At 38.4% G+C, this 14,924-nt stretch overlaps 1 protein-coding gene across 8 annotated transcripts in view; it reads left to right on the top strand.

Moving 5' to 3' along the window:
- Positions 1-14,924, top strand: part of RALGAPA2 (Ral GTPase activating protein catalytic subunit alpha 2) — a 324,892-nt gene that overhangs the window by 57,027 nt on the left and 252,941 nt on the right. For all 8 annotated transcript variants that reach the window (XM_045445466.1, XM_045445467.1, XM_045445465.1 and 5 more), the window contains exons 4-7: positions 229-286; positions 10,343-10,386; positions 12,887-13,064; positions 13,869-13,984. In XM_045445466.1, the coding sequence (XP_045301422.1) occupies positions 229-286; positions 10,343-10,386; positions 12,887-13,064; positions 13,869-13,984 (396 nt within the window). The remainder of the gene's footprint in view (positions 1-228; positions 287-10,342; positions 10,387-12,886; positions 13,065-13,868; positions 13,985-14,924) is intronic.

Below are 14,924 nucleotides of genomic sequence, written 5' to 3'. Positions count from 1 at the left end.
GGGACAGTGATGTCTTTAAGGTACTCAGGTAAAGAAGGTTGCCTGGGGCAAGTAAGACACTGTCCCATGGGCTACAGGGTCAGGTGTGCTATTTACATTATTATAAATCATTTGTTTTCTTTCTGTTTTCTTTTCTGAACTATGTATATACTTTTCACACATAGTACTATCATGAAATGTGTAGTTTATGTTCTCTTTATCTTACCAGTTTTTAAATTTGTTTTATAGAAAATACTGCAGTTTCTACCTGAACGAATTTTCTTTCGGTGGCATTACCAGAGTATAGGTAAGAACAATTTAAAGATTTTTAAAGTCATATGGATTTTTTTCCAGTCAAATTTTTAGTAATGTTTTATATAACTAGCACCATCAAGATTAGATTATAACAAAGAATGCTAACAAGGATATGTTGGTTAAAAGCAAGACAAGTCCACTCTGGACTTTGGAGGAAAATATAATATCTATCCCTGCTCTAAAAGTGCTATTTAAAAAGAATGGTTCATAGATCTGTAGCATCAGCCTCACCTGAGAGCTTGTTAGAAAATGCAGAATGTCAGGCCCCAGCCAGACCTGCCAATCACAGTCAGCATTTTTTTAAATGTTTATTTACTTTTTAGAGAGAGAGAGCACAAGTGGGGAAAGGGCAGAGAGAGAGGGAGACAGAGGATCCTGACAGCAGAGTCTGATGCGGGGCTTGAACCCACAAACTGTGAGATCATGACCGAAGCCAAAGTCGACACTCAACCAGGTCTCAAGACAGTCTGCAGTCTGTAACAAGAGCCCAAGGGGATTCCTGTGGATAAAAATTGTTGAGAAACATTTGATCTGGAGGATTTTTCTTAAGTGACTTCATTTTTTTCTTACAAAAATATCTTGTTCTTCATGACTTTATCATTGATCAGAGCTATTGTGTTTGAATACGTTAGTGTGTGGCAGCAGGAGGGAACTTGCAATATAGCCACGTTACCACGTTTCTGTGCAGCTCTTGACATCAAACATTTCCTCTCAACTTAATATTCATGGAACAGCTGGCATAATTTGTGATATTGATGGTGAGCCTTTCTTTTTAAAGAGTATCTGGTTTGGTCTGTCTGCCTTAGAAGACTTACAGTTGCTATAATTTTTATACCTTGCCAGATGATCATATTTGCAAAGAGCATAACCTCATAATGGCATCCTACTATCTGATCATTCATTCATTCAAATATTTATTGAGGGAGAAACAAAGTTCTGAGGCTGAAACAAAGAATATGTCACCATCCTTGTATTGTGTAAGCTGATTGCCTGGGGTGAGGGGTAGGTGAGAATAAAATAATTACAGTATAACTGTCGCTATGAAAAGTATACTGGTAGCAACAAAGAAAGTTGAACAATTCTATTCAGAAGACCTGAGGAAGGCTCCAAGAGAGGTAAATCTCCACCTGAGCCTTGAAATATGAGTGCAGAAAGCGTTTTCTAGATGAGAGATCAATGTGTGAAAGACACAGGACCTGAAAGAACATGGCATGTTCGATGGATATTTCAAAATTCAGAATCCCAAATTTAATTTAGTACTATTTATGTGAAAAATGTTACTGGCCCTTATATAAACTGAACTGTTTAGTAAAGTATATATAATAAATACATCTACTGAACTGAATGATTAAATCCTCACTTTAAGGTAGTGCCTTGGTCTTTAAATCTTTCTCAAACACACAAAGAAGATTTTCCTTTACATTATAGAGTTATTGATAGCATTTCTGTTAATTGATACTTCAACCTTGTGTATTTGAAGTAAAAACTTAAAAATCAAATGCTAAGTACAATCTGAAGAGATACCACAAGGACTTGTAGTGCTCCATGGTGTAGTGGGAATGGATGAAAATGAGAAATAACATGCGGTATGTTTTATCTGTGCTAGATATAATCCTTCCATTTTGTTCGTATCTTATAAGAAAACCACACTTGTTTTCTTCAGATAGTACTTTAAAATGTCTGGAGATTAATAGCCCCTCCTCAGCCTGAATGAGCTTACTAGAACTAGGTGTAGAAATTCATTTGCCATTTGTGTTGTGCAACTTTATGCGCCTCATGGGTGGTGTGATGTTACCTTAATTCTGGCTGCTGTTACCACATGGACTGGTTAAAATTGTGGGTACAAGTAGCTTTTTACCCAGTTTAATAGCATCTGACCATGAACAGTGACTCTTGGACTGGGATTGCAGAGGAATAGTCCTTTTGAACCAGCATAAGAGCAGGTGTTGTTTACCTCGTTAGTATGTAGAATAAGCTAGTTTACCTAGTGTATAGAATGAGTTATATTTCAGAATGCTGAAATATGGGCATTTGCATATAAAATCATCCTGTACTGATGTATGACAGACACTAACACAATGTTGATGTCTATAGGTAACACCCCAGGGACTGGGCACCGCCCTGTAACCAAGAGGATTCTTATTCCTGTAGCCTAAGATATGAATATTCAGCAACAGTGGCATAACTAAATCCAAAAGAGCCTCAGTCAGGTTAGTCAGGTGTTGCCACCAGATGAGTTCAGATTCAAGTCAGGTCCTGTCCACTAGTGAATTGCACACAAAAAACGTTAGTTTTCATAGCTTTCTGGATTTTGAAATTGCCAATAAGGGATTGTGGATTTGTAACTTTACACATTTTTTGACATACCTCACTCTCTTGCATTCTTTTCAGTTTATTCGGATTTGTTAAAACGGTTATCATTTGTCACTGAAGGTCTTGACGAAGTTAGTTGTAAAAACTAAGTAAATATTAAGGAAACACCAGATTTCAGAGGAAAGGAACATGTCTTAAATATTTCCGTAGCATTGGTATCTTCTTGACTTCTGCAAAACCTCTTGAGTCAAGGAGAGGAAGCTTTTCACTAGTCAGTGCCAGACATTCTAGGTATCTAATAGTTCTTATTTTAGATCTTTTACATTCTAGATACCTAGTATTTCTTACTAATATGAAGAACACTACTGTATAAACTTTGTAATAAAATGTTACTGTGGTTGGTAGTGGCCAAGGTTCTCTGAAATACTGGGTTAGGATCTTAAAGCTGGGTTTGCACACCACTGATTCAGTATATTTCCTGCCCCACACTACAAATAGTGTCACCAAGTATAGAAACCTAAAATAAGAGCAACTCCTACATTCTGCAAGTCTGAAAAGTTCTCAGACCTACCGGATAGCCAGGTTTTATCCTGGGAAGGAAGAAATTAATTTGAAATACCACCTGACACATTGTTTGAAGTCAGTTTCCTATCATGCCATTTTGTTTTGTCTATAGTGAAGAGAGACATTTCATTTCTCTCAAAATTGTTTTTAAGTTTTATTTTATTTATTTATTTTTATTAGAGAGAGCAGGAGAGAGGGGGCAGAGGGAAGGTAAGAGAGAGGGAGAGAGAATCTCAAGCAGGCTCGACACTTAGCACAGAGCCCGACACAGAGCTTGAATCCCATCATTCATGAACTATGGTATATGCTAACCTGCTACTTAACTGTTTATAAATTTCCATTACTGATTACAAATGGGAAAATTTTCCTGAAGTCATTTTATTTTGTTTTTTTTTCTAGTAATGTTTATTTTTTATTTTTTAAATTTTTTTATTTTGTTTTTTTGTTTTTTTAAATTTATATCCAAATTAGTTAGCATATAGTGAAACAATGCTTTCAGGAGTAGATTCCTTAATGCCTCTTACCCATTTAGCCCATCCCCCCTCCCACAGTCCCTCCATTTTAGTTCAGTAAATCACGATGGACAAGGGTGGCCACTCGAAGCCTTATCTCTGTGTGATAATGACAGGTCACAGGATGTGAGGAGATGACCAAGAATGGCACAATAGTAAACCAAGGATATTTGGTGCAGGGGCAGGCTGTGGCCCCTTTTCATGTGCCCAAGCATCATTAGTATAGGACTGAAGTTATATGTGTGTTTCCTTTAAGAGGGTTTACAGTTCATGAGCCTCTAGAAAGCAAATCCTGTCCCATTCAGTGTACAGTGCTATGCCTGTACGCAGTAAAAGTTTGCTGAGGGGTGGGAAGAAATATTTTTTACTAGAGATGTTTTATATAAAAAATTCTCCAAATAAATAGCTCTTGGGCTTAAAAGAGTAGGTTCAATTAATGGAAAGTTCACATAGTACCTCATATGTGTTTTTTATAAATGAGTGATTATTAATCTAGTTTGCTCAACTAGGTTCTTCTTATATATAATATAAAAACCGATGCAGATTTGCATTGGTTATAAAAACTGCAGATTTGCTTGTGACTTTTTAAGAGTATCCCCCTGGCTTTATGCCTTGGGCTTCACAGTGGTCTGACAGTGCTTAGGATGTGAACACAACCTCTGAGCCGCCTTATTTCTCAAAGTTTCTACAGCTCACTGGGCTCTAACTACTCCTCCGGACGTTGAGTCTGACAACCCTCCCTGGGCCCATCATAGGCCACACCACAGCTGCCTCTTCCCTAGGGAACAGGGTCTCCCATGCACTTTACACTAGGACTTCCTCAGAGGTGCATTGCAGCCAGGCTGAGCTACAGGGACCCTGCATGCCTCCATGTCCATCAGGGGATGGCTGAGCCTCATGCCCCCTCAGCCCACTTGGTGTCTTCCCAGGATCCTCTCTGGCATGCTTTCATCATCATTGCCCTGCATTTCTTGCTCTCCTTCCCACTTTGGACATGGCCCTCTGGAAATCCTCTTGGGTTAAGCCACAGCCCTAGAGTCTCAGCCTCATTGTTTCACCTCCTCAGCTACCTAATACCTGGCTTTTCTCTCAGGCTTCTCTGTCTCCCTCAGAGCTGTGGGGGTGAGATCGTGGTCTTTATTTTCTCCAAGACCCATTCTAGACCTCATCCACTGCCCCCTCTGTGGAAACCTCTCTTCCCTCAACTGTACCTTGTCCCTCCTCATTGCCACCATGTCTTCTGATCTCCTGCTTACTTGCCTTTTTTTTTTTTAATGGCTTAGCTATTTACCCATCAGCTCCTTGACCCCCTCACCCTTTGTGGCTTCCTGACTTTATCTTCTGGACACTTGTCATTATGCAGATTTGTATCTGAGAAAAACCTGTGTCCTCCCGATTTTTCACTTAGTCACTCCCAAGCCACCTGCTCTGTTTTTTCCTTTTTTACAAAGCTGGTCTTTTTTGGGAGTATAATTGATGATAATAAACTCTATGTATAGAAGATGTTAATTTTGATGTTTTTTTTTTTTAATTTTTTTTCAACGTTTATTTATTTTTGGGACAGAGAGAGACAGAGCATGAACGGGGGAGGGGCAGAGAGAGAGGGAGACACAGAATCGGAAACAGGCTCCAGGCTCTGAGCCATCAGCCCAGAGCCCGACGCGGGGCTCGAACTCACGGACCGCGAGATCGTGACCTGACTGAAGTCGGACGCTTAACCGACTGCGCCACCCAGGCGCCCCAATTTTGATAAGTTTTGACATAGGTGTACACCTACGAAATCATTACAACAGTCAAGATCATGAACATAGCCATCATTCCCAATGGTTTCCTCATGCCTTTTTCCCACCCCCCTGCCAAGTTCCCAGGTAACCACTGATCTGCTTTTTATCATTATAGATTAGTTTGATTTTCTAGAGTCTCACAGAAATAGAATCATGCAGTATATACTCTCCTTTGGCTTCTTTCATTCAATAAAATTATTTTGAGATTCATCTGTGTTGATGTATATCTTAATAGTTCATTTCTGAGTAGTATAGTATTTCATTGTATAGTTATACTATAGTTTATCTGTTCACCTGTTGATGGGCATTTAGGCTGTTTCTAGTATTTGCATACAAGTAGAACTACTGTAAACATTTGTGTACAAGTCTCTATGTAGACATGTACTTTCCTGTCTCTTGAGAATGGAATGGCTGAATCATATAAAATTATATGTTTAATTGACAGACTCCTTCCCAGAGTGGTTGACATTCCCACCAGTAGTATGAGAGTTCCAATTACTTTACGTTCCTATCAACACTTAGTATCATCAGTCTTTTTATTTCAGTGGTAGTACTACCTTGCTGTGGTTTTAATTTTCATTTCTCTACTGACAAATGACTTTAAACATTTTTCCTCTGCTATTTGCCATCTGTATGTCTTTGGCAAAGTGTACGTGTGAATTGATTGACCACTTTTTAAAAAAAAAAAAATTAGTTTGGGGCGCCTGAGTGGCTTAGTCGGTTGGCATCCCGCTTCGGCACAGGTCGTGATCTCTCGTAGTTTATGAGTTCAAACCCTACATCAGACTCTGGGCTGACAGCTCAGAGCCTGGAGCCTGCTTCAGATTCTGTGTCTCCCTCTCTCTCTCTGCCCCTTCCCTGCTCACATTCTGTCTGTCTCTCTCTCTCTCCCTCTCTCTCTCTCTCTCAAAAATAAATAAACAGTAAAAAAAATTTTTTTAACTTAGTTTGTCTTCTTAATATTGAATTTTAAAAGTTCTTTACGTATTCTGGATTTATGTGTTTTACCTGATATGTGACTTGGAAATATTCTCTCCCTATCTCTGACTTGTCTTTTCATTGCTTTACTTGTGTCCTTCAAAGATTCAAAGTTTCTAATTTTGATAAATTCCAGTTTATTGGTTTTTCTATTATGGATTGTGATTTTGGTGTCCTGTCTAAGGAATCTTTGCCTAACCCAAGATCACAAAGATCTTCTATGTTTTCTTCTAGAAATTCTATACTTTATATGTTTCATATTTAGTTCCCTGATTCCTTTTGAGATTAATTTCAAATTCCTCCAGTGGACTGCGTTCCTTTGTGCTTATTGTAAATATTATAGTGCCAGAAAGTTCTGTGTTCCTGCTCCACTGGCAGCTGGCAGCATGGCTTACACACCATCAGCACCCTAAAGGGTGTTTCTCTGTGTTCTTGTACCCTTCCTGGTGGTATAGTGTCTTTGCTTATAAATTGGTTTGAGGCATGATATACAGAGGGAGTTTTTTAAAAATAAAAACCACACAAGAATCAGTTTTATAATGTTAAAGTTATATTAGAACTATCTTTATGAACTAGTGACCTTAAAAGGTGTCTAAAAGATTGCCACTTCATCAAGAGAAATCGTCAAGCAAGGCAGTTCTCACAATTGAAAATGACATAGGCAAAGAAGATTTTGAAAATTTTGATGAATTTGTTTCATTAAAGCCAGGAGAGTAAAATTGTAATACATTCTGTGTTATAAACAAAACTTAAGCTAATGTGAGTTTTAATAATTTTCGATTGTTCAATATTGAATTTTTTGTTTTTCAATGTTTTTTCAATGCTTAAATGTTCTGGGAAAAAATTAACCATTAAAAATATATGAAAACATATCTATAGTGGTACACAGTTTTCCTTTTATGTTAGGCTCCAGTATGACTCAGCTGAACACTGATACTTATTTAAAACCTTAATAATGTTCATCATGGATTGTTTGGCACTAATTTTGATTTTTAGAAACTATTGTATTAAAATATTATTATTTTTTGATTATTGAGTTTTCTTGTGCAGACCCCTCACTCTTCTTGTCCTAGACCCAGCCCTCCTTAAAAGCAATAAGACTTACATTAAAAGGATGTTTATAAAATACAATAAAAGCCAGTAGAAGTTAGAAGTTCATAGAATCAGTCCAACTAATTAGATTTTTTTTTTCAACGTTTATTTATTTTTTGGGACAGAGAGAGACAGAGCATGAACGGGGGAGGGGCAGAGAGAGAGGGAGACACAGAATCGAAAACAGGCTCCAGGCTCTGAGCCATCAGCCCAGAGCCCGACGTGGGGCTCGAACTCACGGACCGCGAGATCGTGACCTGGCTGAAGTCGGACGCTTAACCGACTGTGCCACCCAGGCGCCCCTAATTAGATTTTATTTACTCATTTATTCACTCTTCCCTCACATGAATCAATATAGTGGCAATCAGTAGGGTTGAAGAGGCACCTAAAATTTGGGAGTGGGTATAATTATAGTTTGGATGGGGTATTTAAAATTCCAAACAGATGTGATATAGAGAGAGAAACTTTTTGAAATTAAAATGAAAAAGATTTCATAATGGTAGTTAGAGTAGCAGTATCTTTGTGAACTTTGGACCCTAGGAAATGCCTAAAGTAGCCAGGCAAGGCTCTCTGGTATTTATCACCAGTTTTCATGTTGAAACACTATTCTGTGTGCTCCTACTGCACAAGTTTTCTTTCTAATGCTGTTCTTATTTAAAAAGAGTTTCTTAGAGAATAGCTGATGCCTTATCTTCTGGGGAAAATGTGTTTTTCATATACCAGGCACTGTTCTAAGCATTTATATATGTTAACTCATTTAAACTTCATTAATAATTCCCCATGGTAGGCACTGTTATCATCCCATTTCACAGATGAGAAAACTCAGGCATAGTGAGATTAAGTAACTGACTCAGGTTATACAGTAAATGCAGAACCTAGATTTGAACCCTAACAATCTGACTTCTGAATATGGCTCGTAAATGCCAAGCTATACTACTTCACATGTACAAGAGTTTCTTGCAAGATGGAAACATCAAACATGTATGTGTTTTCTATTGCTGCTCTAACAAATTACCAGGTTAATTTCAAGAAAAAGTCAGGGACTGTTGGCCGATATGGGTCAAGACATTCTGTATGTCTCTTTGTAAAGTCTGTCCTATTTATAAGTATTTTTCTTCTTTCCGTTGTAGAGAAGAGTGGATATGGGCAACTATGGGTAGGCCAAACATTAAAAATAAAACTGTAGACCCATTCAAAGTAGGGGAGGGGCTGATAAGCCCCAGTGGTCATGCACAATAACCAGGAGAAAGTGTTCCAAGAATGTGTTGCAAAATGATAGATTTGCCAGATGTCCAGGAGGAGAGCTGTGTGAGCGGACTTTATCTCGAGTCTTTTGGGGAGTGGAGTGTCTGTTGGCCCTGCCAACCACGTGAGGTCCTCATGGGCATACTGGAGTCAATATTAAACTGAGGCAGACCAACCTTTGTCCAAGAATGGGTGAACATGGAGGCAAGGGACAAGGCCCCAGGTTAAGGAGAGGTGTGGGATAAAATAGTTCCATGAGAGCAGACACTTGAACCTTAGTTGTGAGAGAGATTAGCTCAATAAATGCTGGCTCTAGACCAAAGAAATACTGGATATGGTTTGGTGACAGAAGTAGAGGGAGGAGGGCAGTTTAACTTCTGTTACTCATTCACAACCGTTGATGATTTAGTGTTGTTGGTGACTTAGTGTTGTAACATAGTCATAACAATGGCGACTTTCCACTGAATCTTAGTGTTAAGTGTTATAAATAGCAACAGCAGTTACAAAATTGTGTGCATTTAACTAACATGTTGTATCTATCCACTTAAATATGACCTGTAGAAATTTGTTGAGACTGGCTCTATTTCTTAGTGGAACATCTCTTGAAATACATTACTGGAGTAAATATGATTTGATGTGTGAGTTTTAATTTTGCATAAAACTTATCATCAGGAGATTGAAGTCATTTTTTTCCCCAAAATTTTAGAAGAAAAGGTTCTCTTGCCTGACTTCCAATACATTTTTTTTATTTTTAAAGATTACTTCCTTCTTTAAGGTTAAGATTAGAGCCTACATATGATATTTAGGTGGGTTGCCAAGCCAACTCCATACTAAGACATGAACATGTTATAGAATAATATGTTTCCATCCTTGTAAGAGAGACTTTTCTAATTAAAGTGGGCAGCAGCACTGAAGTTTTTGCAGTTGAGTGGTGTAGTTCTGAGTAAACATTGATTCCTCCTCCTTAACAGTGACGAAAGAGCTCTGCTAGAGGATTTATTGATGGCCCGAACATATAAATGTGATTGTCACTGCAAGGAAACATGCTATCTTGAATATTTGCAAAATATTCTTGTAAAAATGTTTTATAAGCAGTAGTTTTATATTATTTTTACCTTTGGAGATTAGAAAAGAATCATTTATTTTATTCATGATGAGATGTTTGCACTAAATCTACTGTGGGTATATGTGTTACTTAATATCAGTCATTTTGACTATTTTAAGAGTTTCGAAGAGTTTCACACTTAACGCAATTTTATCTTAAAGATATCTCTCCTTCTGTGATATTGATTTTCTTTTCTTTTAAAAAAAATGTCTTTTCTTTTGTCATAAGTATAATGAAATGTATGATGTATAATGTATGATGTATAATGTATGATGTGAAATGTATGATGTATAATGAAAAGTATAATGAAAAAATGTCTTTTCTTTTGTCATAAGTATAATTTTTCTTTCTAAAACTGACCTTTTAAAAATACATCTTAATCCACTCTGAGTTTTTTTTGTGTGTGTTGGTATAAATTTATATACTCTTTCTAACTCAGTGTTTTAAACTTTCAGGCTCAACTTTAAAGAAGCTTCTACACACTGGAAATTCTATTAAGGTATTTATTTTAGATGAATGTGCAATGTCATTTTGCAACATTCTTAAATTTAGTAGTGCCATAAAGTGACAAAATGAGGCCATTTGTAGAGAAAAAAGATCTTTAAAAACCACTTGACTTACTCTTTATTTTTAATTAAAACTAATATGGAGTTTATTGGAGTTTTTGTTCTTACATCAAAACTTATTGTGATATACATTTTAAATATTATTTGGGGAGAAGGGCTTAGGATTCAGAGTTTGGAATTTGGAGTTCTAATTTTGATTGTACTGCGTACAGTCAGGTAACCGTCAGCAAGGCGCTCACTGCTCCAGTTTTATCCTCAGGAAAAGGAAGGGTTCCTCTCCAAGCTTCCGAGCTAACATGCTAGATTCCGTTCACTCCAGCAATCTTGTTAAAATTATAGTTGTCTCTGAATTACTTTTGCTGGTTTTGAGAGCCATTTTGGGAGAAAAGAGCAGCAGAGTCTTACTCTTGAATATTTGTTTGCAGCATAACTTTAGGTTAACAGTGGCTTATTTTAAAACAAACATACCTTTTATAATGATATATAATACCATTTGATGCTAGATAAGATGACCCTAAAACATAAATGACAAAAGAAGCCAGCTGGGGATATATATTTTATGGAAGGTGATTCACTTATAGCTAATTGAGTTATGTGTGTTTCTTTAATAAGTTCATATTAAATGGAATACTACTTAGCAATGAGAAAGAATGAAATCATGCCATTTGCAGCAACATGAATGGAACTGGAGGGTATTATGCTAAGTGAAATAAGTCAGTCAGAGAAAGACAGGCATCATATGTTTTCACTCATATATGGAACTTGAGAAACTTAACAGAAGACCATGGGGGAAGGGGGGAAATAGTTACAAACAGAGAGGGAGAGAGGCAAACCATAAGAGACTCTTACATACAGAGAACAAACTGAGGGTTGATGGGGGCTGGAGGAGAGGAGAAAATGGGTGATGGGCACTGAGGAGGGCACTTGTTGGGATGAGCACTGGGTGTTGTATGTAAGCGATGAACCATGGGAATCTTCTCCCCACACCAGGAGCATACTGTACACACTGTATGTTAGTCAGTTTGACAATAAATTATATTAAAAAAATAAACATTGAAGACAACTAAAAAATATTAAGTCTGTATATTTTTTGTTTTATACCAGCTTAAACACTCATAGCTACTTAAATTTGGTGTGTTACTTCTCTTACATGTTGAAAAAAGGGGTGAGCTATTCCTAGCTTCACAACAGATTCCACATTTTATTCCTATTTTAATTAATAGTCTTATACTTAAAACCTAATCAGGTTGTGACTTTATGTTTATTATTGGCCTTATTTATATTTTGTTAACTTAAATACAGTTATCCTAAAAAATTGGAGACGTGATAGAATTTTGTGATTTTCCTCCTGTTAAATTTTCTGCAATTTGGTTAGATACGCATAGAGCCATGTCATGTTTTGTCTGTTATGTGTTCAGCAATGTCCCCACTTATATTGCCTGCCTGGGGAGAAGTGGACAGGTGTGAGTGGTCATGCAGGTTTGTGCACAGCAGTGGTGTGTCCACGGGCATGTCTGAAAGTGTGCCCTGGAATCTACTGTTGATGTGTAGAACTGTCTCCAGACAAGGGTATCTGTCTCGGTGTATTTTACTTCTGTGGGGAGTCAGCCAAACTTGCTTTTTTTTCTTTTTTTCTTTTCACTTCACTTCACTTCACTTCACTTCACTTCTTTCATCTTTCCTGCAGAGCCTCATGTTTGGCTTAAACACTTGCTCTGGAAGAATCTGTACTACCTTGGTATAGTTGAAAGGAGATTAGGCAGTCCCTCAGTTGTCTGCATTTGGAGCTCACTGCATCTTGCAGCTTCATCTGACATTTTTTTCATCTCTTCAGAGCACATGAAGGTGGTAGAGAGAATGGAGTAGGGACATAAGGCAGGGAAGCTGGAGAGCTGCCCAATCCCATTGAGCCAGGTCTTCAAGGTCTTGTTTAGCTCTAAGTGTTCAGATTTTCAAGAACATTACATTATACATGTACATATTGTAGTGACATGACAAAAACTCTATTCAAAACATAGTGTAAACTTGGAGGAAGATTATCTTTGCATTGTTTTCATGGGTAACCAATTGATGATATGGGCACTGTTGTAACTCTCTTAACCCTATACCAGTACTTTGTGGTAAATTCTATTACCCTATTTTACAGAGGGGGAGACTAATGCATAGAGAAGTTAAGCAGTCCTCCACTGGTCACAGCTAAGCTAAAGTAGCAGAGCCTAAATTTGAACCCAGGCCCTGTGGCTCCATAACCCACGCTCTTAACCCTTGTGTTTAGTGCAGCATGCCTGCTTGTCACTAAGAAGAACTTGGTGCCGTAATTCGACAGTACCTTTAACTTCTGGTTTTTCTTTCTCAGAACTGATTCTGCATTGCAGTGCATCTCTGCATATACATTTGGGTGTTTAATTTTGTTGCCTTTAATTCTGCTTTTAGATAAGATGTGAAGGGATCAGGCTGTTTCTCCTGTGGCTTCAAGCACTTCAGACAAACTGTGCAGAAGAGCAGGTGCTGATTTTTGCTTGCCTTGTGCCTGGTTTCCCAGCAATCATGTCATCCAGAGGGCCCTGTACGCTGGAGACACTCATCAGTCCTAGCCCTAGTGGAGCTGATGGTGAGTAACTTTAGCAGACCTTACAGGCTGGAATGACTCTTGAAGTTACATTGAGGAATTCCTTGGTTTGTCATTATCCTACATAGAAATCTTTATTTCACAGATGGTTCAGAGGAGGAGTTATTTTCTGCTCATATTCACAGTAAAGTCTTAAAGACATTAGAATTGAAAGAATTGGAGCCTATTTTATATGAAATGATGACAGGAGAAATTTCCTGAAGTGGTGGAAACAAGAATGGAAGGGAGGGGACAGATGTTGGCAATAGCAGGAAGTAGAGACACGTGGTATGTCTGGAGTGTTTTTGTGGCTGTTAATGAGATTTAAATCCGCCATCCAAAACTACTGTCTATTGTCCTCCTCAGATTGTTTCATGAGCGGACCTTCATCTGCTCACCCAGGCTCTTTTTTGCCAGCTGTGTATTTCATGCAGCATTCATGGAAGGACAATAGTGGCCTCCTGGGAGTATTAATAGCAGCCATTTGTGTCTTGTGAGTTTTCAAGAACTTGCCAGTTAGGGCCATTGCTTTATTAATGCATGTTACTTTATTGCCCAGTGACAGGTACTTGATCTTAGGCTGACCAAAGCAGAATTTGAAAGAGAAAAGAATGGTTTAGTGGGAGAGGTGGTTTCATGAGCATTTGTACCATATTTCTAAGCCCTTCATGTACACTGGCTTGAGGTATAGTGTGAGCAGTTCCAGTGGAGGGATAGATGTATGTTAATAGAGACCATTTAAAAACAGAAACAAAACCCTCTTTAACTTTGGTGAAAGAGCCCTGCTTTTTTTTTCCCACTCTGCAGCAAAGGTATATCCAGAAGAAATCACTCCACTCCTACCAGCCATATCGGGGGAAAAGATTGCTGAGGACCAAACATGCTTTTTTCTTCAAATACTATTGAAATATATGGTTATTCAGGTAAGAGAAAAATCATGGGATAATTCAGTAATGGTCTTACTCTCTGTGGGAAAGAGAAAGCATTTGTACCTTTGCTTTTTACTTTGAGGTGATTTTATATGATACTAAAAATAGAGTATGTACCGGGTCACATCAGCAGAGACCTGGCATATGTACTATTTTGTGTAAGTGTGTATGTCACGGGAAGAATTCAGTTCTCCACCTACTTTTAGATCATTACCACATTCACACAGAACACTTCACTTCTGACACTTGTGGTTACCAAACGTGTGAGTGTTTTCCCCCATCAGACAACTCCGCCACACCAGCTGGATGTCCTACAGTTTATTTCTGCTTTGAGGCTGTCTGCTTGGAGATGGCATCAGATCCCGCAGGAGAAGGGCTCAGTCCCATGAGATGGTTCTGTCACAGTCAGGTGCCAGTTACTAGTGGTAGGCCCCAGGTTACCCACTGCTTCTATACAACTTGGCTACAAATCAGAGGTTCCCACAACTCCTTTTCAGGTTCAACTGATTTGCTAGAGTAGCTCGCAGAACTCCGGGAAACCTTTGTTTCCATTTACCACTTTATTAAAGTATGTGATAAAGGATACAGATGAGCAGCCAGATGAAGAGATACAAAGGGCACAGCCTGGAAGGGTCCCAAGCGCAGGAATGTCTGTTCATGTGGAGTTGGGTTTCATTACCCTCTCAGTACATGGATATGTTGACTTACCTGGAAGCTCTCTGAAACCCTTGCCATTGGGATTTTTCTGGAGGCTTCCTTACATAGACATGCTCCATTTCTATCCCCTCTCCCCTCTGGAGAAATGGAAGGGTTGGGGTGGGGGTGCTGAAAATTCCAAGTTCTAATCACAGTGTGGTCTTTCTGGTGACCAGCCCTCACTCAGGAGCCATCCAGGAGCCCACCCAGAGTTGTTTTACTAGAACAAAAGATGCTC

The sequence above is a fragment of the Leopardus geoffroyi genome, chromosome A3 (genome assembly GCF_018350155.1).
Source record: "Leopardus geoffroyi isolate Oge1 chromosome A3, O.geoffroyi_Oge1_pat1.0, whole genome shotgun sequence".
Classification (NCBI taxonomy): domain Eukaryota; kingdom Metazoa; phylum Chordata; class Mammalia; order Carnivora; family Felidae; genus Leopardus; species Leopardus geoffroyi.
The sequence above is the reverse complement of the archived record's forward strand: the minus strand, read 5'-3'. Positions and strand labels throughout refer to the sequence as shown.